Source organism: Microcebus murinus, chromosome 19 (assembly GCF_040939455.1).
Source record: "Microcebus murinus isolate Inina chromosome 19, M.murinus_Inina_mat1.0, whole genome shotgun sequence".
Lineage (NCBI taxonomy): Eukaryota > Metazoa > Chordata > Mammalia > Primates > Cheirogaleidae > Microcebus > Microcebus murinus.
Window position 1 is genome coordinate 26,048,224 of NC_134122.1, and position 24,124 is coordinate 26,072,347.

The 24,124-nt window shown below is 43.0% G+C and overlaps 2 protein-coding genes across 6 annotated transcripts in view; one reads left to right on the forward strand and one right to left on the reverse strand.

The window, feature by feature from the left end:
* Positions 1-3,305, forward strand: part of CYTH3 (cytohesin 3) — a 137,119-nt gene extending 133,814 nt beyond the window's left edge. For all 3 annotated transcript variants that reach the window (XM_075995282.1, XM_075995281.1, XM_012758859.2), the window contains one exon: positions 131-3,305. In XM_075995282.1, the coding sequence (XP_075851397.1) occupies positions 131-203 (73 nt within the window). In that variant the 3' untranslated portion in view covers positions 204-3,305. The remainder of the gene's footprint in view (positions 1-130) is intronic.
* Positions 3,306-3,912: 607 nt separating this feature from the next.
* Positions 3,913-24,124, reverse strand: part of USP42 (ubiquitin specific peptidase 42) — a 35,537-nt gene continuing 15,325 nt past the window's right edge. The window contains exons 6-18 of one of the 3 annotated variants that reach the window (XM_012758835.3): positions 23,036-23,103; positions 22,223-22,293; positions 20,812-20,894; positions 19,614-19,725; positions 18,501-18,641; positions 18,221-18,321; positions 16,525-16,678; positions 14,663-15,379; positions 14,440-14,534; positions 9,736-11,232; positions 8,317-8,618; positions 5,679-5,722; positions 3,913-4,515 (exon numbers count right to left, since the gene is read on the reverse strand). In XM_012758835.3, the coding sequence (XP_012614289.3) occupies positions 5,715-5,722; positions 8,317-8,618; positions 9,736-11,232; positions 14,440-14,534; positions 14,663-15,379; positions 16,525-16,678; positions 18,221-18,321; positions 18,501-18,641; positions 19,614-19,725; positions 20,812-20,894; positions 22,223-22,293; positions 23,036-23,103 (3,349 nt within the window). In that variant the 3' untranslated portion in view covers positions 3,913-4,515; positions 5,679-5,714. The other 2 variants (XM_075995278.1, XM_075995279.1) reach the window with 2 other exon arrangements.

Consider the following 24,124-nt stretch of genomic DNA (forward strand, 5'->3'; position numbering starts at 1 on the left):
CTGCTGAAGCCACCTCACAGCTCAGAGTCTGTCTTGTTCCAGGAACCTCCATGGGTGTCGGGAGAGGTTTGTGCTCCCCACTACCAGCACCATCCTCTGACTTGACCTGCTTGTTTTCTTTTTTCACCAGGGCGAGTATCAGTAGGGATCCCTTCTATGACATGCTGGCAACAAGGAAACGAAGGATTGCCAATAAAAAATAGAGCATTCCCGGCTTGAGCAGGTGAAAGTAAAGACCCAAACCCCACAGCAGACAGTGACTGAGGCTTCCCCAGATGCCTTGAGCTGCCACTGCCTGAGCTGGCGTGGCCAGGAGGTGGTGGGCGTGTGGGCGCTCACAGCCTCTCCAGAATGAGCACCCAGGGCCCAAACTGCATATCCTGAAGCCTTGTGCTGTGGTCTGGGATCGGATCAGCTTCAGGAGCACTTCCTTCCCGAGACTGTTGGTGCCCACAGAGGGAGGTGTCCAAATGGCACCCCCCCCCCCCCAGTTTCTCAGCAGCAGCGCCTGGTGGTTCAGCCGAGAAACCTGTGCAGCAGACGCGGGATGCGTTTCCATAGGCGGGAGCCTCGTCTGAACCATGCCAAACGTGCTCGCTTGTGGCAGTGTTAACTGTTCTAGAAGCCGCTGTTTTATATCAAAACAGGAAAGGAAAAGCTACCGATTTTGTATTCAGGATTTTTTCTCAGATATATAGGATTATAGCTTTTATATGCCTTTTTATATCCTCAAATTATAACAAGATACTTTCTAACAGTAGTATTTTTAGAATGGCAGCTATAAAGTTAACTCCTGGACATAAGTATATACTGTGCACTGAAAAAAAAATACATATATATGCAGCACCCAAAGGGTGGGCTGGGAGCACTTGCACTTGGGTAGAAGCTGGTGTGGCTCCTGTGGGGTCCACTGGGGAGGGAGCCATCTGGTGTCCTGAGGAGGCTTCAGTGTGCTTCAACTCAGACTTTTTGGCCCCGCAAATACTTTCTAAAGAAACAAATCATTAAAATACAATGATTATGGTTTGGGGGTGTTCATCCCGTAACTGCTAATCCTAGGAAACAGTGCTTTTCCCCTGGATACAGATTGTCCATATGTTGAACCACATGTAACTGCTCATATTTGACTGTTTTTCATCCACACAGTGTCATATGGTTCATCTGAACACATGGGTCAGACCAGCTTTTGACCCCATCCATCGCTATTTAAAACCTTGGGCCAGATGAGTGCTTATTTTACTGACCTTATAATTTGACCACATTTCTTAATGTAATGAATAGACACAAAAGTAACTAGAAATAATCAGTCTTGCTCACCATGTCTTTATAGATTTGCTCCCCCATCAGCAGGGAGAGAGCGATCCATGGGTGCAGCGGTGGGGCACTTAGGGTTTCTGTGAACAGTTAGAACCTGATATAGACAGCAGTGGTGGAACTTGCAAAGCGCCACATCCAGGAGGTGGTCAGGTTGCCATGGCCTAGAGTAGCAGGTGCTCGGTACGTCTGCTGAAGGGACGCTGGATCTGGCCCTGCACATGGACATGCCACGAGGCTGGACGGGGTGCCGTGTGCTCAGACTAAGATGGCTGGTGGCAGATGCCACACTCCATCAGGAGCTTTATTTCCGCTTCATATACTTTTGCATGTGAGGGCTGTTCAGTTGGTAGATGGCTTTCCCCCACAGACCTCCCCTCCCTGCCCTGTGTAGACACACATCTTGAACATGCACCCTTTGGAGGTCCTTTGTGCTCCAGTGCAAAACGACAGTCCAGGAGAGAAAACCTCAGACTGGATGCACTTAGGTTCATTCTAAACAAAAGCAACTACTCCCACGAGTTGCCTCAAATGGGAGCCCTTGCCTCCATGCAGCTGACCCTGGTGTACCTTTAAGTCACAGAGTGTAAAGGGGTACAAGGCCATAACTCTACGCATCAAGCTGAAATAATTTTTTGGTTCATTCCCAAGTTTCTAGGCTTTGCTTCTGTACTGATACCTCAAATTTGAATCTTTAGTTTTTGAGAAAGGCAAGTCAGGAATCTTGAGATGCCTGACTGGTATATATGCAACTCTGGCCTCCAGTCTTCCATGAAAACAGCAGCTCTGCCTGGACCCCCCAGACCAAACACTGATGACGGGCTCCTTCGGCAGTGCCCACCCCTCAGGCTGGCCCCAGTGCCAGTTCTGTCAGTATGTCACATGAGGACAAGCCATTTCCTTTCTCCTAACTGTCCAACCCAGGTATAACCCTGAGGATGCGGAGCTTTCAGTCTTTGGGGTATTGGAAGAAGTGAGCATAAAGGAGTCACCTAATAATAATGGTTTCTCTGCTGTGGGCGTCTGTGAACGTGCTTCCCCCAGGAGTGCTGCAGGAGGCCTTGGTGCTTAGAGTCTAGGTGACATGTTATGTGAAATCACCTAACTCCAGGTTTTGTTATGACAGTATTAACACACAGGGCACACAGCCATCACGCCTGCTTAGCCCTCAGGCACACCTGGTCCGGAACACTTGCCAGTCAGGTACTGTGTGGGACTGGCCTCCACCAGGGCTGCCCTGAAGCAGGATGGCTCTGCCATTCCTTGAGGTGCGTGGGCATGGTTTTGTTGCCCGAGCCTCAGTGTGATCCATCATGTCCAGCTGCCTCCCCACCCGGATGTCTACGCACAGTGCTTGAGTTATTAGTCCCAACTCTGGCCAAAGACAAACTTTCCTCCAGAGACAAAGGGCAGTGGGCAGTGAAGAGGAACCCTGGGTGGGAGAGGGTGGCTTCCACAGCCGCTCCAGCTTGTCTTGCTAGGCCCTGGCTAACACCTGAGGTTTAATTGGACTGATCTTGGACCCAGATAAGCAACCATCGATGTCTTCAGGGCCACAGAGTGTTTTGGGGCAGTTTAATGTGGTACCAAACTGGGTCAAAATAGGAGCTATTTATGGATGAAGCAGCACTTAATGCTTCATATAAAGCAATGCATATTTTTAAACTTATAGATGCATTATATCTACATAGATGTGCTTTGCTGAGAAGTTAGGTCTGTTGTAGACCAGAAACCTAAGTTGTGATTTCTCATTTTCTTATTTTTTTCTTAGAAAATGTTTCTATTTACAGTAAATATAGTAATATGTAAATAATGTACATATATATTGACTTCTGGAGTGTGTGTTATTCAGTGTATATACTCCCATAACTTGCATGAGAAATATCCTGTATCAGATATTTGGTTGTAAAGTGAACAGTAAGACTGGGTGGTGTATGGCTGTCAAAACTCTTGCAAATACTGTGTTCACTAAATAAAAGTCATGAAAACAAGTTTTTGTCTACAACTTGGTTCGTTCAAGTAGAGATATCATTGGGTCCAGCAGACTGTTTCCCTCACCCATCCCCAGGGTTGGTGCCAACTAAGGGACTGTGGCAGAGGCTTTGTTGGTTTCAGGAAAGTGAGTACAGACGACAGGAAGGAGTCTGGAAGCAGATGGCGAAAACAGCAGTAAACAGACAACACAAAATATGTAATTTGCTGCCATTTATATACTATATAAATTTTACATGCTGAATATTTACAGTGGGGCAAGTGCTTTTTTAATCTTTAAAAAAACAAAGATCAAACTTTAGACATCTCTGAACAACACAAACTGTATAAACCATACAGATTATTCAGATACAAACTGTATTAAATACAGTTTTCCCCACTCCATCTCCTGATGCAGGACCAGTGAATTATAAGTGTATCACAGTTTGATAGCATATCCATATTAAAAATAAAATCACAGTATGATTTTGTCTGTAACTAGAAACTTTAAGGGACCAAGCTGACAACTCAGACTCCAATATCATACAGTCAAGACAAGAGACACTGTATAAAAAAGTGTTATGTAATAAAAACATTCTGTAGGCTTTACAAATAATGTTTGGGTTATACATTCATAATGTGAATACTCATCATAACTGGGAAATTGATTGAACAGTTCCACAAAGTTCAAAAACAGAACTTGTCTATAAAATACATCTTCAAATCTTGAATACAACTAAAATATGAAGCAAATTAGTTTCTAGTATCAGACATTACAGAAAACACTGCTCTCGAAGTGTAGTTGAGAGCTTGTGAATTTTTAAATAAGTCTTTAAATTAAATATACACACTGTCAGTTTGTACTTTTAACAATTCCATGGTTTCCCGGTTGGTCTTGCACCAGATGTCTAACTTGGAGGAACATTACATGAAATACAAGTAATCAACCTGAGTCTGTAATTAAGCAGCATTTGAGATGTTCTATTCCAGGGCATTATTTTCAATGTGATTTATATACACGGTATTTTACAATGGTCAGCAGTTGTTGTAGAAAGTGTTCATCCTTTCGGAAGGGTAATTAAGAAAAGGTAAAAACTAAAAAAAAAAGTTCTCCATGGTAAAATCTGTACAATATTTACTAAAGAAGCACCACGCAGATTTGAACAAAGTTATTTTCCGTATTTATAATTTAAGCTGGGTTGGGGATGGCTTCTGTTGAACACGTTGAATCTGAAAGACAAGAGGTGCAGCGTTAGTAGGTCCAGAGGCAGGAAGCTGGGGCAGAACCAGGTGAGCCCCAGGGCAGGCCTCTCCTTCCTGTGACATCAGTAACTTGTTCTTGGATTCCCTGCCAGCCAGTCCCCAAGGTCTTTGGGGAAGCTCTTCTTCCTTGAAACGGTCACACTTTGCCTTTCTGAATGGAAATAAGGGAACCTGGCGACACTGGGCAGATGTACAGAGCGCGTGGCCGGCGGGTAAACGAAGGTGCCACCTGCCTGCCCGACCCAAACAGCTGCTAATCCGCCTCAATCCTTAAATTCCCTCTTTCACTCTATCAGTTTAATTCCTTAATTAGGTTTAGGTCTTTCCCTTGAGGACACACTGATAAAGCATCTTAATTAATAGCAAATTAATCTGTAGACAATTCACTTTGAAATTCATTTAAAATTCCCCTTGCTGATTAGATGTGACAGAAACATTTGGACAAAATTTCCTTTCCAGGGCAAAATGGTTCATTATCCCTTTTACCTCAGCAAGTGTAGGGTATAAAACATGAATTACTATCTCCCAGGACCAGAGTTAAATGCCTTGGCCCAAAGGTTTTGCTCTGTCAAGCGTCATTCGGATACCGCAGGCATTCCACGTGAGGCGGCTGCCTGGTCCTGTGCGCAGGGCGACTTCCAAGTCTGGCCTGGGTGCCTCACCAGCAGCTGGGTGTGCAGCATGAGGCACACTAAGCCCAGGTCTCAGACCGGCAGGTGCTGTGGCAGCACAGGAACAAGGGATGGGGCAAGTGGCAAAATGCAGGGTCCTCTCCTGGGTCAAGCCAATTAGGGAGATGCGGGGAGGGGGAGACAGGCTTCCCCAGCTCCACACACTAATTTGAACATTGCTGGTTCTCATGCTTTGAATTTTGTTGGCTTTTCCTACAATGAAACAAGGGGGAGGAAACGGGGTGATTCCGCCTGAGTTGAGGGACACGGATCTCACCTAGCCAACAAAGGCAAGGCTGGTGAGACGAGGCCTAAGCATGTATCACGGATGAGGTGTGGCCCCAGCCGCTGGGCTGCAGCAGTGCCCTAGGGCCCTATGTTTTCTTCAAAATTCCTTCATCTGGGTCTCCTCAGGGCCTCCACAAACAATTACGAAATGTAGACAGGAAAACAGCTTACCGTAACTAGTGAATGTTTTGTTTTGAGGCCGAGTTTTCAATTACCTAGAAAGCAAAGGTTAGGAAACAGATTTTAATGATGGCTTTGCAAAATTTTAGTGCCTGTACTCTGTCTGTGCATTCAGTGACTATAGTGAGAATCAATTCTAACGTTAGTGGCCTGAGTTCAATCCTGCATGAGGATGGCAAGTATATACTGGCGCACACAATGGCACGTTCCACAGAACACAAGAGTTCACGTGATCGCTGAGGGCCATGGTCCTGGTAGAAGGATGCAACAAAAGCCACGTGCCGGGAACAAGGCCATCCTCAGCCTGTCGCACATTTTTTGTTTGTTTGAGACAGAGTCTCACTTTGTTGCTCAGGCTAGAGTTGAGTGCCGTGGTGTCGGCCTAGCTCACAGCAACCTCAAACTCCTGGGCTCAAGTGATCCTTCTGCCTCAGCCTCCCGAGTAGCTGGGACTACAGGCATGCACCACCATGCCTGGCTAATTTTTTCTATATATATTAGTTGGCCAATTAATTTCTATTTACAGTAGAGATAGGGTCTCGCTCTTGCTCAGGCTGGTTTCAAACTCCTGACCTTGAGCAATCTGCCCGCCTCGGCCTCCCAGAGTGGTAGGATTACAGGCGTGAGCCACCACGCCCGGCCTGAACGTTTTAACATTAGGAAAGAACAGATCTTAGGAAAAGAATGAACTGAAAGTGGAACACAGCCAGACAACAGGAATTTGGTAGAGAAAGATAAACGGCCAAAGCCCAGGACAGTGGCAGGCCTGGAGGACATTGTCCTCAGGCAGCTGAGAAGGATGGCTCAGCGTGGCAAGGCCAAGCAGGTGGCCCTTCTCGGGACGGAACAGTGCTCACGGAACAAGTACCAATCCGAAACCAGTTATCAGTGCAACTAGATTGGGGATAGAAACACAGGGCCACCACTCAGACACAAAGCCTGACAGTAGCACCCCCACGACATTCGTCTGCCTTATGCGAGACAAATACTGAGGTTCATGTTCAACCTCCCTCTTCTCTAGACTTAGATTCTCTGGGGCCTGAGCTGCCAGCCACTGTCTGTACAATAGAGACCTGCGGCTGGAACGGGAGATTCTGAAACAATCCTGGGACCCCGCCCGCACGATACACAGAACAAGCCCATCTCACTACTTCATCCTCAAGTACCCAGCAGAGGTCAGAAAGGAATCCATCCTCAACAATCCACTTCCCCAAATCACTGAACTGTTAATGTAAAACCAATTTTAAAATGTGTATGATAATTTCTTAAAAAACAAGAGCAAATGCCACTTTAGCTTCCCTTTCTTGCAGGCAATGGTGGTTCTTTCCACTGGCCACATCAGCCACAGATTTCCCCCAACACTTCCTGGTGCAACTGTTCTTCCCATGGAACACTCCACCCTGACGTTCCCTGGTTCCTTCACAATGACACTCTGGGGACCATTTACTCCTCCATCAATATCACACGCTGAGTGTGGGCCTCTGGAAGGGACAGGCCTGCTCCCCTTCCCGAGCCTCCCCCTAGAATACACAGCTGAATCCGTAATACATGCCTTTGGGCAACCAAGATGACGTGTCAAAGTCCCTGCCATGATATACACGCGCTTTATTCATAAATGTGAACCTCAGATGTCAGGTCAAGAGTCGACAAACATTTTCTGTAAAGGGCCAAATAATAAACATTTTCAGCTTTTTGGACCACAAGCCTCTGTTGCAACTACTCACCTCTGCTGAATAGCAACACCAAAGCAGTCAGACAATGTAAACAAGCCTAGCTGAGCTCGGATACAAGGCTACAGACAGTGAAATTTTCATGTCACGTAATTTTCAAGTGAAACAAAATACTAGAGATTTTTTTCCCACCCACTTAAAAATGTTAAAGCCATTCTTAACTCTCAGGTCATATAGACAGATGACAGGACAAAGCCAGCCCAAGGCCTCTGCTCTAGGTCCACTGACTTATTACATCCATTTTAACAAACTCAGTGTTCCTTTCTGGGGTCAAAGTTCATTGGAAACAATTAGAAAGAAGGAGAAGGCAGCCTTACGTGCAGAGAGCACACAGGGCTAATGAATTATGAGAGAAGACACAGTTGTGCAAAACAGACACAAGAATCCCAGACACACAGCAGCCTGGTGGGAGCCATAGACCTGGCGTGCAGAGGACTCAAAGGCATCGTGCTGGTGGCATGACAGCTACTGTTGCTAATGGCCCAGATTAGGAGTTAGGTTATACTCAGAATGCTATAGGCTTAAGGATTCAGGAGAATAAAGCATATATTACAGAAATACTTCTATCAAAAATGCTTTAAAACCAAAAATTCTGGTCCTTCTTGAGGCAACGACTCAAAGATACTCAGGGCCCTAAGTCCCAGCGGGATGACTCCGTGGAACTTAGGCCTTCACAGCAGGTACCGAGGGATCGGCACACAGCAGCCAAGCCACACAACTCAATCTCACTCCTTGTTGGAGAATCGAGGCTGGGTGAAATGGGGCAGGACGGGGACTCTTTTTGACTGTATACCCTTTGATGCCATCAAAGGTTTTTTTCCCCTGTTGTGTTGATCACTTTTTAAAAAAAAGATTAAAAAATAGTTTCTATCTTCTTATTTCCAATTATCTCCTCTTACCCTGGCCATACTCAAACAGATGACCCCTGTTGTCCCTGTTTTCCATCCTTAAATGCTTTGTTTTCTCACGGAAAGGTCCGACCCCTTCCGGAAGCAGGCCATCGGTGAGTAGAAAGCCGCCCTCGGATCTCCGGAAACGGTCAACAGTCTCATAGTCGGCGGACTTAGGTAAGTGTAGTTCTGAATCTTTAAAAAAGTCCTCTGATTTTCTTGAATGTCTCTTCTTTTTCTTCTTTTTCTTTTTGTGTCTGTGGAGGTCAGCATCTGAGCAAACTACTGAAAGGTCCGACTCCTGCTGATGCCTGCAGAAGAAAAGCCAGAATTCAAACCACCAAAAAAACAAAACCCCCTCCAACAGGTCTTGCTCCTGGGCTTTTATACCCACTTTCTGAGGACACGCATGGTGCAAACAGGTGAAATTCTTATCTAATTAACAATATGTTGTTTGCTTTCACTGTAATAATTTAAGATCAGGGTCATAAATTCACCAACTTTAACTCCACCACTGAACACTCCAACCACTGCCTTCGGTGTTCTCAGGAGCTGAGGCTGTGGGCCGACCCTCTGTTAGCTTTTCCTGAAACCAGTGTCTTAGGGAAAAAATAATACTGTTGCTACCTGTCTCAGGCACATAGGAGGAAAAGATGCTTATGGTTTCCTTTTCCCACATAAGGCTTTTGATAATCTTTTCCCAGGGTTAGAATTTTAAGAGACATCACTAAAACTAAGACATCACTAAAGCAGAATTCTGTTCACGCTCATGTGTCCCCTCCTCATGGATATGTCACTTTTAAGACAATCACTAACCAATTTAGCTCTTTAAAAATATAAAAACAAATCTCCCAATTAAACTTAAAATTGAGAAATGGAGACAGAAAAAACAGACTAAAGCCAAAGAAACAAATGATGTGTCTCGGGTCCCCACTTTGGGCGGCAGGCACGCAAATGTTAAGAACTGTGCCTCCCAGTGTCCGCCTACCTCACAGTCACTGCATTTGAAGAAAATATAACAGACACAAAAACACAACTACATCTGACAAGTAAGAATATTATCACCAAGTCTGAAGTCAAAGACTCCCAACTTTTCATTTACAGAAAATCCTGGAAGTGTTATAAAGCATTGACTGAAATTGGCAATATCATTTTGAAAAATGAAGTTATTAGGCATTTGATACAATGAAATTAAGATACAGCTTAAAAGCAAAACTTATTTTTACAAATGTATAAAAACAGTGAGATCTCAAAACTCACAGGGATGAAAACTACAAATTAAACAAATGTAACTGTGGCATTCACTTGTTCCTAAAAGCTGGGTGAGACGAGACAAGGCTAAGCGAGCTGACGCATGAGAACGTGCGAGAAGGTGTGAGGGCACCGCGAGCTCCTGCCCACCGCTGGGCGCCCACAGCCCAACCTCACCTGGAATTGCGATCTCGGTGTTTGTCTTTGGATTTCTTTTTCTTCTTTGATTTTTTGTGCTTCTTCACTTTAGGCTCTTCTAAGGGATCCTTTTGTAAGCTTCTCTGGGCTTTCTTTTCTACGTGACTGTCATTATTTTCTACATTATCATATCTCCTTTTCCGTGACTTTACATTTTCATGTTCGTGAAACCGATCAGAGAGGTTACAACTGTTGTCTTCGGCTCCGAGTGCAATTTTGTCATGTGAGAACTTCTCGGGGTAGGGGGGAAGGGAGTGGGGCGGGCCTGCTCGGGGGCTGCTGAGATGGTGCCGTACCTTCTCTTTGGCAGCCACCTCGTAGTCCTTGCGGCTCCTGTAATAGTCTTTGTGCAGCCGGCCATGGCGCTGCCCTGCTCTGTCGGGCTCGCGGCCTCCAGGGAAGGGCTTCGATTCCCGAGACTCCCTGGCTGTGTAAGGAGCGTACCTGTCGTGGTAGTACCTGCATTTGTCCCACCTCATTTTATCTGGGTAGTATTTCTCCCGGCCCCAGATGTGTTCACCTTCTGCATGGTGGTACCTGTTCCAGTCCTGGTCAGATCCACTTCTGTTTCGAGAGTGGTGGTAGCTGTACCTGACCAGAGAGTGGCGTTCGCCGGGGCTGACTCTGTCACCGTGGTTCAGGTGGTGCTGGCTCCCGTTGCAGTGCTCTGTAGTGTAGCGGTCCTGCCTGGACCGCTCTCGGACATAGGAGCGGCGCTTTCTGTAATAATGGTCCTCGGTTTTGCTCCTACTTTCCTTTGCGTGTTCTCCGCTGGAGGAACGAGCCCTTCGATTACGGTAATGTCCTCGATCAACTTTTCTTAGGCTACTGATCTTTTCCTTAATTGGAGAACGATCCCGGACCTTTTGTCCCACCTTACTTTCATCACATCTCTCCGCATGGCTCTGCTCAGTGTCCCCTTCTGAAGGATCTCCTGTGGTCTTATCTGGCTGAGGAGGGGGCAGCCCCTCAGCACACACGCCCGTGCTGCTGGGAAGGTCTTCCTCGTCCTTGCCTCTGTCTCTCCCGAGGTAAGCCAGGGCCTGACACTCACGTCCATCTTCTGAATGTGCCGAGGGAGCTGGGCTCAACTTCTCCACAGTTTCCACTGGCACCGTGTCCTGTGGACTCTCTACTAATGTCCCTTTTACATCTTGGGATGGTTTGCTCTGATCATCTGTTAAGTCCCCAGGGTCACACAGTTTAGAGAGCTGATCATCGCCTAGGGTGTTCTTGTTGGTGTTACAAAGAATGTTGATACCAGACAAAGATTCATCAGGTTTTGCTGAACTGTTCTCAGAGACGACTTCTTTGGTAGATTTGACGCTAGGGTCAGGAAGTGACAAAACCTTCTTTAACTTGCTGCCGAGACTCTCGACTGTCTCCAGCTTCTCTTCGGGATCATCAGCGGGGCTCCCAGCCTCCTCGACTTCCATGTCCTGCTCCTCGGGAGGGGTTTTCTCAGCTCCAGGTATACTGCAGGCCCCCCGAGAACAAGTAAACAAAGCAACAGTTAGGGACAAATACTTTAAAACATTTATTACTAAATATTTTATACCTTTAAATATATTAGGCTTATCATCTCTGGAAACTTCAAATTTTCTTTCCTTCATAAAATAAATATAAAATTTTATATTGCGTGTACCCCCATCCTCTTTTTTAGCAACAATAATTCTGCAGTTCTAGGCTCTTCCTGTTTCCATAACTAAGTTTAAACAAAAAGTCAAAGGATGACAGAGCCTCCTGCTATTCCCCTGGCTCCCTTTCCTTGGAATTTCTCTTAGAGCCTCAGAGACAGAATGCTACCTGCAAACAGAGCCAGCATCTCCCTCCCTGCATTACCGATAACTGGTGAGGAATCACTGAGGCTTCCAGAAAACTCTCTGTAGTAAGTTAACTCTGCCCTTGATCATTGTAGAGCTTTTGATATATTCTCACAGATAATGAGAGCTGCCAGGAAACAATAAAAAACCTATGGTGGTCTCCACTTGTTAGAAGGAACATATCTAGGGGAGACAACACATACGAAGAAGTCAACACCAAGAAGCCACCTAGAGCGTGCACAGGGGCTCTCTAGCAGCACTTAAGGCTACAGTGCTTGGGCACAGTCCGTACATGGCTTTGTTTATATGACCATCCACGGTAATTCTCATGCACATTAAATCTGACCACTAAGCTAGACCAGAAAAGAAATGAGAGGAAAGTCACTATGCACATGACTGAGCATTCAAGCTCCTTTAAGTTAAACTGGGAATAAGAGTTCTTTGCCTGCAGGTTGACTCCATTCCATGTTAATAATTAAGCCTTTCTGAGGTTCTCAGTGAGGGCACCCCACCTGCCAGGTGCCCTTCAGGGGCCGCCACAGCGATGGGAAGCCCCACGCACTACGGGGGCGCACAGCCAGCAGTCCCATGTGGGAGGGAGTGTCCCCACTCCCACCAGTACTGATGGCCATGGGAGTGAAAACCCCAGGTATAGTATTATTGGCACAGTTTCCACAGACACAAATTTTCCAGGAATACAACTAGTATGTAAATCTAGAGACGGTGGTACTATGATGTGGTCAGAACTTCACCAAAAGCTGTTCACCTTGAGAACAGGACGTCCTGATGGTAGTGAGCATGCCACCACCAGGCCACATTCTGAACTGTGCTGCTCATAGGCAAACTGCGCGCAGATGTGAGCACCAGGCTGTGTTACTGTACTTGCACCAGAGCAGTCTTGCCTGGTTCTTTGCATCTTGAAACAGCTATCGCTGCATCATAAATTCCTTTCCTTTTATTCCTAACATTATAGTTAGGTCGATATATTGGTTTTTTAAGAAACTGTGGAAGCAGGTTATATTACCTGTGAATTTAATTTCAGAATTCTTTGTATTTCTACAAAGTACAGTCTTGCGTCACAGAAAGACTATTGTCAGTCAACAATGGACTGCACATATGACAGTGGTCCCGTAAGATGATAATGGCGCCGAAAAATTCCCATCGCCTAGTGAGTGACCTCTTAGCCATTGTGACATCGTATCATAAGGCATCACTCACCTGTTTGTGGTGATGCTGCTGTAAACACACCTACTGCACTGCCAGTCGGATAAAAGTCTGGCACATACAATTATGTCCAGTATATAATACTAGATAGTAAAAAACTACATTACTGGTTTATGTATTTACTATACTTTTTTTCATCATTACTCTAGCATGTACTCCTTCTACTTATGAAAAAAAGTTAACTATAAAACAGCCTCAAGCAGGTCCCTCAGGGGGTATCCATAAGGCACTGTTGTCATAGGAGATGACAGCTCCATGCATGTTACTGCCCCTAAAGACTTTCAAATGGGACAAAATGTGGGTGTGGAAGATAGTGATATTGATGAACCTGACCCTGTGTAGGACTAGGCTAATGTGTGTTAGTTTTTAACAAAAATGTTAAAAAATTTTTTTAAATAGAAAAAAGCTTATAAAATAAGGATATGAAGTATTTTTGTACAGCTGTACAATGTATTTGTGTTTTAAGCTAAGTGTTATTACGAAGGTCAAAAAATTTTTTAAAAATTAAAGTTTACAAAGCAAAAAAGTTACAGTAAGCTAAAGTTCATTTATTACTGAAGAAAGAATTTTTTTATAAATTTAGTATAATACAAGTATACAGTGTTTATAAAGTCTACAGTAGTGTAATGTCCCTGGCCACTCACCACTCACTGACTCACTAGAGCAAGGTCCAGTGCTGCAAGCACCATTCATGGCAAGTGCCCTACACAGGTATGCCATTTGTTATAGTCTATACTATATTTTTAGTGTCCCTTTTCTAGGTTTAGATGTGTTTAGATACACAAATACCTACCATTGTGTGACAGCTGCCTACAGTATTCAGTACAGTAGTATGTGGAACAGGCTACGTGTAGCCAAGGTGCAACAGGCCGTACCATTGTACCATACAGCCTCGGAGTGCAGTAGGCTGTGCCATCTAGGTTAAGGACACTCTAGGCTATTTGCACAATGACAAAATCCTCCAATGACGCATTTAGAGGACTGTATAAAGGATACTCAGAATATATCCCTGTCATTAAGTGAGACATGACTGTGTCTGCTCCTTGGTTAAGCTGGGCACCCCTGCCTTATAACCTTAATACATCCTCACATACTTATTCATCATGGAAAAGATTAAATGAGACAGAGCTTGGTATCAAATTCAGAAACATGCCAACAACATCCCTAACCAGAAAAGAAGCTACATGGGAGAAGAAAATGTTAGCTTGAGTTTCATCAAGTTTTCATGGACTCAGTCTCATATACTAAATTTTTTCTTTAGTCTTCTGAAAAAACAAATAAACATATTCTTTAGATCAGGCATCCTCAAACTACGGCCCATGGGCCACATGCAGGTGTTTTTTTGCCTGTTTGTTTTTTTTACTTCAAAATAAGATATATGCAGTGTGCATAGGAATTTGTTCATAGTTTTTTTTAAACTACAGTCTGGCCCTCCAACAGTCTGAGGGACAGTGAACTGGCCCCCTGTTTAAAAAGTTTGAGGACCCCTGCTTTAGATTATGTTAAGTCAAATCATTCCAGGATTCAAAATATTCACTATGACTTCTACAGAGTTAAAATACTGACAGATCGATAGGCACTACTACTGGATATCCTATTATGCAGTTCACTTCCCTCTAACTTTTTCTTGTTTTACCTGGTTTCATCCGTCGAGCCTTTCACTGCATTGCTAAGTTTGAAGGTCTCTAAGATGTTGTCTTCTGGGAGAGATGGCAACAGAGCAGGCATCAACTACAATAAAAAATAAAGATATTTCAACTCTAGCTGCTAACTCCATGCCTCCTGAAATCCTGGCAAGGGAACTCCATAATAGGGACTCAAAACAAAGCTTGTAGCCCCAGCCCCCACCTCCGCCTCACCTTTCCAGGCAGACCATTTGCCTTAGAAAAGGGATTTTCTGAGTGTAGAGCAGGCTGGACTTGGCAATCGGCATCATCAAATGGCAGACCATTTTCTTTTGGGTCACTGTCTACATTGTTAGCACCATTTAGAGTAATAGGTTCTTGGAGCTCATGCTGTGAGACCTCGTCATCTTCAGCACCTTGGCTAGGAGAGAGGGAGCTGGAGATGGCGCTGACACCATTCTCCTTGCCCAGCCCCTTGGGCTCCTCGTCAGACTCTTCAGATGACTCAGCGCCATAGGGAACCAATACGCTGGAGTTCAGCTTGGACTTGCCATTCATCACAGGCTTGGAACAGGCTTCGCTCGGGGTAGTAAGTTTTGTTACTTTGCTAGAAATTGACATTGTAGATGTAGTCGAGGTAGACTGTATTGCAGAAGAATTAGTAATGGTAGAAGAGGGAGCAGGCTTGTTAGGGTTCTCCACAGAATTGCTATGAAGGTTAGGCTGAGATGGGCCTTGGCGACCAGGCAACTTGTTGTGAATACTGATAGTGATCTTCTGCTTCTTGGGATGTTCTGGGATAACAGAAGACCTGTTAACTGCCCAGTTTTGAACAGAAGTTGAAGCATTAACAGGACTAGCCATGTTGACATTGGAATTTCCATTAGAGCTTGACATGGAACTGCTTGGTGTATCTTTCAGTGGTCCAGTCCCATTCAAGTGAGGTGGATTCTGGAAGGAAGAAAACCACAGCTAGGTCAGAGTTCCAGAAAACAGTCATAGAAACAGAATCCATTTTGGCTTATGGGCCTTCCCATTTTCGTCCTTTTCTTTTTATGACTAACAAGTTTCACATACCTAGAAACGCCTGCCTCTTCTTTCATCTGTTCCTACCCATGTGTACCTTTCCTATACAGGTCCGAGTCTTCTAGCAATTAATCAACAAAGAAAACAAGTATGTTTGTCAGAATATAACCCTGAGATCAAATTCTTTCTGTTCCAAATATGACAGCATGAATAGGCCCCTTTGGGCATGGAGTCACATTGATTCTCCTTGGTTGGCTTTCCTGGGAGCCCACACTGCAGACAGAACGAAATGGCAGGAAGCAGAAATCACCACTGGCCTAGGACTGAGGGACGACGGTCACATGGGCAAAGACAGAAATGAGGCTGCTTTAGGTGCCACTGGCTAAGCCATGACCTCACCATCACTACCACCACCACCACCACCCTGGGATGTCTCCGAGTTCTACGCATGCAGTTCTTTTGCTCAGGTTCCCACTACTGTTGCCACACCCCATGGTGGCTCAGGGTGAAAGCTGCTTTACAGATGAATTGTGTCTGATCTTCACAATGTTTTCTCAAATATCTGAATTAGTTGCTATTTTAACATTGGAAAACTTCATGATAAAAAACAAACTCTTGGAAAATCAATGACAGCCGCCCCTTTCCACAGGGCACATGCTCTCTGGTGTGCCAGTGCCCTGATATCACTCTGAAGTAGGGCCTAGCTCCAGTCCATCACCTTCCCACCTCACAAAGGCATTAGATTTGTGACTCCTACTATAACTCAAATACTGTCTGATATCCATTTAAAAAAAGAATGCAACTAGATAATTTGTATAATTCAAAACAAACTTAGAAGCCATTAAGATTTTATAGCACAAATGACACAGACTATTCTAAGATGCACATGACTGTATAAAATCACACACATAAGTCCGGCCAGACTTTACAATAAAGGGCTTAAATAAATTTTTGAGAAGAAATCCAATTGTATATGAGGATATAGCAACTACCAGAATGTTAACCTCAGAGTTTGAAGGATACATTTAAAAAATTAATACAAAGATTATGTGTTCCCTGTGAAATGTTACCTTCATTATGTGAGAGGGAAGCTGTGGTCCGATGAACCCTGCCGCGGCCTGCTTGTTGTTGACGACCCGCTGATTGATCACTGGGCGGGGAGAGGACTGGCCGGGGCTGTGGGTAGAATGAGCAAGTTCGCCTCCGTTTTTCACATCGTGGGACCTGGAGACAGGGAGAGTGAGGTTGCTTACATTGACACAGGACATTTCCTTAGAATCATTTACAAATTCAATAGCACTTAACCCCTCGGGCAGAAAACTGATGGAGAAATAGTGCTTTTATACTCCATGGTACGGAGCTACACACATTCTCTCCTTTAGATTTAGGTTAATATCAGATACTCAGATCAGGAAACAAGGTTTCTGGGTAAACAGTATTTTCTAAGTATGTGTTCTTAGGATGCTGCTACTTGAAGGGTATTTTTGTTTATATTTTTCTAATTATAAATATATACCATTGTAGAAAATCTGTTGTGTCCAGAAAAGTTAGAAACAAAACACTGTCCCTTAGCTTGCCCCTCAGAGGCAGTTCCTCTTCCGGTTTAGTCAATAACCCTCCATGCTTTGCCCATATGGTTATTTTCAATATCAGTGCTTAATATTTCAAATTGCTTTTCTTCCATATATATTAAGCACTTTCTCAAAGTTAAAAAAATGCTTCATAGGCCGGGTGTGGTGCCTCACGCCTATAATCCTAGCAGCACTCTGGGCGGCCAAGGTGGGCAGATTGTTTGAGCTCAGGAGTTCGAGACCAGCCTGAGCAAGAGCGAGACCCCATCTCTACTAAAAAATAGAAAGAAATTAGCTGGACAACTAAAAATATATATATATGAAAAATTAGCCGGGCACGGTGGCTCATGCCTGTACTTGGGAGGCTGAGGCAGAAGGACTGCTTGAGCCCAGGAGTTTGAGGTTGCTGTGAGCTAGGCTGACGGCATGGCACTCTTGCCCGGGCAACAGAGCGAGACTCTGTCTCAAAAAAAAGCTTCATAAAAATCACTATTAAGCTGTATAATATTTCAACATAGGATATGGTCATTTCCACCTCTCTTGGACATTTTGGGATATTCTTAATTTTCAGCTATTAAAAAGGGACATGCTGAAACACATATCATATTTTTTCCAAAAGTGGAATTAGGAAGTCAGAATATGTAGCCACAGCAGGACAGATGTGAGCATGGGCTGGCCTAAGCCTTGGCCAGGAAGGTGATTGACCAGCTGCCTGTGCTCAGCAAGTGGGAGGTGACAGCTGTGACCACAGCAGGTGCTTAGATCCCCCTTCCCAAGGTCTCCACCCACTGCCACCAGTGCCCCCGGCACACTGCATTTGCAGCCAGCGGCAGAAGCCCATCCTCCTTAGCTATCGCCTCACAGTGTTAACCCACAAAAGAGCTGGAAGCTAAAGCAAACGCATAATCCACACTCAAAAATGACCTTCCTCACTCTCCAGGTGCATGGCAGAATTAATCTTTACGCTGCTGTTTTATAAAAAATAACACTGAATTTTTTGGGGGAGGAGAGACAGGGTCTAAGTTGCTTGGGCTGATCTGGAACCCCTGACCTCAAGTGATCCTCCTACCTTGGCCTCCCAAATGCTGAGATTATAGGAATGAGCTACTACCATGCCCAACCTTGAATTTCAGTATGTTGATGAGAAAAGAAATGAAATAACACAAAATTTGACATTCTGTGTTCATGTCAATACCTGATATAAAAGAGCACATAGGCTTGCTGACTAAGTACCGATCTAATATCACTGGTAGATACAATGGAGTCATTCATTTGGTACCAGAGGCCGTTGCTAGCCTGCAAAAGAGAGAGAGGACATTTAATTAGAGAAACATGGAATGCAGTCAAGAGAAATATAAAAAAAAATGGGCATTCACATTTTAGCTGTCAAAGTCCCACCTTTCCCCATAAGAATATTAGTAATGTCCTACAGCATGTATGTAGCAAAAGCTATTAGCAAAATCTGGACAGCTTACTTTGATGTAGCAGAAGTAGTGGCCAGCGTGGCAATTAAAGCCAGTGTGTACCAGCACTGCGTATAAGACATAGATTATTGGCTCTCCATTTGGTTGAGACATGTATGGCCGAATATCAAGATACTCAGGGTACTTCACATCCTAAACAGAAATGTAAAAAGGAGAAAAAAAATATTATTTCTGAGAGCACAGACTATTCTGCACATCTGAGTAAGGGCATTTAGGGTCTCCCCGAAGGAGACCCATAGGACACTGTACCCTGTGCTATTCTAACAGAAACCTAACACATTTCACTACCTTTCAAAGGACAGATTAACTGGGAGGACACATGAGTCTAAGTGTATTTAAGGCCATCCCACTGCAATTTTTATTGCCTTTGAATAGGTAAGAATCCACATTAAGTAAATTCTTCAAATACATCAAAGGAAATAAGAACAGAATGATAACTCTGGACATTGGTCATCACTTATTTTTAATACTTCAGGAATGGATTATTTTTTTCTCTTACAATTGAATTTCTGACCACTTTCAATCTTCAGAAAGTAGAAAGAAAATGAGAAAATTCAAGTCCTAGACTTCAGGTCATGGCAGTGAGCTATGATGGCACCACTACACTCCAGCCTGGACAACCAACAAGACCCCATGTATAAAAAATTAAAAAAACACACAGGAAAAGAAAATGGGAAAATTCAGTGCACTGCCAATCAGAAAGCAAATGAACAAATAAGAAAATGAACTTTAATGAAAAAGTGACAATAACTAGCAGGGAAGTCTTCTTTGGATTTCAAATAATACAAGTTCTGTGTAACCCCTCATTACCTTGGACACTAAAAAACTGACTGTAACGCCTAAATGCAGACAGTTGTTACACCAATTTTATCATTAGAAAGTCTAGCCAGCTAAAGGATATAATAAAAATATACACACTCAAGTGCATATTCCAAACTACTGGCTCTATTCTTTGACATTTCTTTTCTGCTACCAAATGATGGAAGAACTTAGAAAATCTGTCAACAAAAATTGTTCAGTTAGGTTGTTTATAAACCTTAACAGCTACTGACACTTATGCCTTGAAAGGCTCAATATAAAAGATTATTAATATCATCTACATACCTTAGCAATTTTTCCACCAGTAAAATTTGCAAATCGTTTCAGAGAAAGTGTAAGAACATTGGAGGATCTATGTATAGTGAACCTCTTTGAAGCTGTAACCATCTTTTTACACCTTGAAATAAACAGAAATAAAATGTTCAGAAGATTAATACATATATTTTCTTGGCATTTTAGTCCTTCCCTTGTTATTTCACTCAAACATTCTAAATTAAGTTTCCAAAAGGACACTAGGTAAGAAACACGAGCCCTCAATCAATAGTGAAAATACTGAAATTAAGAGAATTTCAAGGGGAAGAATACAAGGGGAAACTGCTTAATTAGCATGAAAGGAAAGGATGACTGGACAAGTCTGAAAAATTAAGCCATGCAGGCTACAAATAATGCTAAAATTAGGTTAATACAAGTTTCTCTCAATTCAAAACAAACTGAAAAACTAATAGATTTTCAGGCTGGCATAATTATGTGAAAACAAAGCCCTATCCAGATACAAAAGGAAGAGAAATAAAGATTAGAAATATCTATGGAGTGTATAACAAACAAGAAATCCCTATGGTCTTAGAGAGAAGAAAGGAGCCTTCTTCCCCTAAAATAAATTGGATAATAAAAGACTACCTAAACTACCAGTCTACAAAGTAGAAATCTATTTAAAATATATGAAACCAGGCTTTTTAAAAACAGGCTCTCTTGACTTCGTGGGGAAACATATTAATGAACAATCAAAATTAGAAGTTTCCAGAAGATACTACTCCAAACCCTAGATACCCACCATAAGAGAGAAAGATCCTTAACTATCCTGGGGGGAAGTGACTCCCCATTCTACCACAACCCTCTCATAAAGGAAAGTCGAGGAAAATGCTGCTCGGCAGACATGCCATCCTAAGCCGCACCTGTGAGGCAGTACTAACTCGTGATGCGCGGATGATCTTACCTCTCTCTCCTCCCACCAAAGCTGCCCAATAATGATGTACCAGTCTCCCAAGGGCACAGAGTTGCACATCTTGAAAGAGTGTAGACACTGAGACACTGCAGGCCCTGGCCTTTGGAAGACAGAGACCCAGTGTCTTCCCAGATGGTATCAAAAGCTAAAGACAACCTAGAGGGGACAGTCAGGCACACCAAACTCTTTCATGTCAAGCCTCCCTGCCATCCCCACTGAAGCAGCCAGCAGCAAAAACCAACAAGTCACCACCCATCATACTTGCTGCACTTGTACGCATTTTCTCCATCAAGCTGTTCGGGCTTCACAAATTGCTCCAATGCCTTGTTAACACTCTGAACAGCCTGGAAAAGAGAAAAGCATAAACACCACATTACCACACACTGCCATTTGTTACAGAGACAGAGAGAGAAAGAGAGAAGACTCAAAGACATAAAAGCAAATGAGGAATTTTTATGTAAAAAGAAAATTTTCCTTTATTATAGTCATCTTTACACATCTACACACCAAATTATTTCCCCTTCCATTAAAAAATGAACAGATTAACGTGAACAAAAACATCTAAAGAGCCTGCCCACCACAGTTTTACTTAAAATAGCACAAAACTAGACACAAACCACAAATCTACCAAAACAAGGATTCAGGCATATAAATTACGGTATATTCATTTGCTGGACCACCACACAAGTGCCCAAAGAACACACTTATATAGAAAGGTCTTCAAGCAGAATCAGATGCAAACAGCAAGTGACCAGACAGACATTAGGTATAATCTAATTTTTAGAAAAGTAAGCAATATATTTTGAAGTAGTATATATCAAACCATTAAATAGGAGTTTAGAAAGTACAAGCAGCAAGACAGTTTCTAAAGAATAATGGCCATCTATGTTTGGCTAATATATAGGCTTCAGAATCTGGCTTTATTAAAATTTATTAAGTAAAAAGTCAAAGGGTGACTTTTTTTTTTTTTTTTTCCAGACAGGGTCTTGTTCTGTTGCCTGGGCTAAAGTGCAGTGGTGTGTCATAGCTCACAGCAACCTCAAACTCCTGGGCTCAAGTGATCCTCCTGCCTTAGCCTCCTGAGTAGCTGGGACCTCAGGCACATGCCACCATGCCTGGCTGATTTTTTCTATTTTTAGTAGAGACGGGGCCCTTTCTGTTGTTCAGGTTGGTCTCAAATTCCTGACCTCAAGTGATCCTCCCGCTTTGGCCTCCGAGTGGCATGAGCCACTGCGCATGGCCCCTTTAAATTTTGGTTATTTTTAAGCGAATTATGGGGATACAAGTGTTAAGGTTACGTATATTGCCCATGCCTCCCCTCCCCTCTTGAGTCAGAGCTTCAAGCGTGTCCATCCCCCAAACATTGTACATCTTACTCGTTGGGTTTGTATACCCATCCTCTCCTCCCCCCCTCCCACCTGATAAATGTTATTCCTATATATCCACTTAGGTGTTGATCTGTTAATACCAATTTGCTGGTGATAAATTTTTTTTTATAATGCCTGCTACAAAGTTTGAAAAAATCACCTCTAAATAAAATCTTAGCACATTAAATTTTGCAATTCATATTCTTTAACAAGTGTATTCTAACTTATAAATGAACTATAGATACAAAAAGTTATATAAAATGACATTTTTTAAACTTAACCATCATAACAATTACCAAACTTACCTTTATCTCCAAGGTTATATCGAGATATGGATCAAAAGTATCTGAAACGCCCTTGCAATTTAAACATTTTACTGAAATAAAAATAAAATGCAAAGGATAAGCAAAGTGTAATCATTACAGCAGCACCAACTATTGAAATGACAAAACACCAAGTACTATTTCCAAGCTAAAAATTAAAACAAAGTATAATTTTTCTCTGATCAGATTGGACAAAAAAAATTTTAAATTAATACTATACACCATGTGGTGAAAATGTCATGAATTTGGCCATTCATATGCTACTGGTTGGAATATAAATTGGTGTAACTTCTTGGAAGGAAATGACAGTATTAAAATTTTAAATATGCACATGCTATGATCCAGAAATTCTAAGACTAAGAATTTATCCTGTATACATACTTTTATATAGATATGAAGGTATGTGTATACAAATGATCAATAAAGCACTAATGGTAATAAAAAACAGCAACAAAACAGAAGCAACCTAAATATCCATCGATAGGGGACTTAAATAAATGGAATACCACCGTAACTGTGAAAGACTTTGTTCAGCCTATGTGTGCGGTAATGCAAAAAGATTGCTAATATTAGGAGAAAAATTAAAGCGATACACATAGTATGGTCCTGGTTTGCTCACACACAGGAAACGACTGGAAGGATATACTACAAACTGGTACAGGGGTTGCCTTTGGGGAGCCGGATGGGAGTCTCGGCTGGAAAAGAGATGTACTTTTCATTATTAACCCTTTCCTACTGTTTGCATTTTTTTTAAACCACATGCAGGTATCACTTAATTTTTAAACAAAAATTTACCTCTAGATCGTAGGTATCCGCCAAATATCTGACAGACGAATGTGGTGGCCTGGGTGTGTCTGTCCAATCTGAAAAACAAACAGTGATATGAGAGAAGAGTTCTACAAAAATTACAGATGCTATGACCAGATTTTAAAAGCATGTACAAGCCCAGGCACAGTGGCTCATGCCTGTAATCCTAGCACTTTGAGAGGCCAAGGCAGGAGGATCACCTGAAGCCAGGAGTTCACGGCCATCCTGGGCAATACAGCAAGACCCCAACTATACAAAAAGTAGAAAAAAAATTAGCCTGGCATGGTCGCACACACATGTAGTCCCAGCTACTCAAGAGGCTGAAGCAGGAGGATTCCTTTAAGCCCAGGAGTTTGAGGCTACAATGAGCTATGATCGCATCACTGTACTCCAGCCTGGGCAGTAGAGTGAGTGAGACTCAATCTTTTAAAAAATAATAATAAAAATTTAAATAATAAAAAGCATGTACATTTATAAAAGAACAAAAATTCAAACAAGAGAGCCACAAAAAATAAAAAAGTAGTACATGTGGCAGCTAGAGAATAGCCCTGCCTGACCAGAACACAGTGAAAGTTTGGGGAGTGGTAAGCAAAGAGGTAGAACAGCAGGGGCTACATTATAAAGGGACTGTGAAATCAAAGCAGGAATTTGGTCCTGAAGCACAACGAAGACCCCTCAGCAGGCTGTGACCTGAGCAAGAGGATGGCTGGGGAAGTCAGGGTGTCCTCTTCCATGTTGAGTCTATCACCACTTAGACAATGAAGGCCTGGTCCCTTCACAGAGCTGAGGCAGTGGGAGTGCAAAGGGACGTTTATCAGGTGTGTTCAAGCAACAGCAAGCAGGTTAGCACTTATCTAATTGTATCCCCAATCTTCCTCTTGAGTCTACATTTAGTTTTTAAGGAAAAAGCTACAGAAATCAGTAACTGACTGGAGATAGATAGAAGCCAGAAACAAATACAGATTTCTGTGGCTAGAGGTCAACAAAGAAAATGTCAGGTACAACTGAAAAGTGGTAGTAGCTAGTTTTAGATCTGCAGAGGTATACCGATACTCAGAAATTAAATAATAGCAAGAC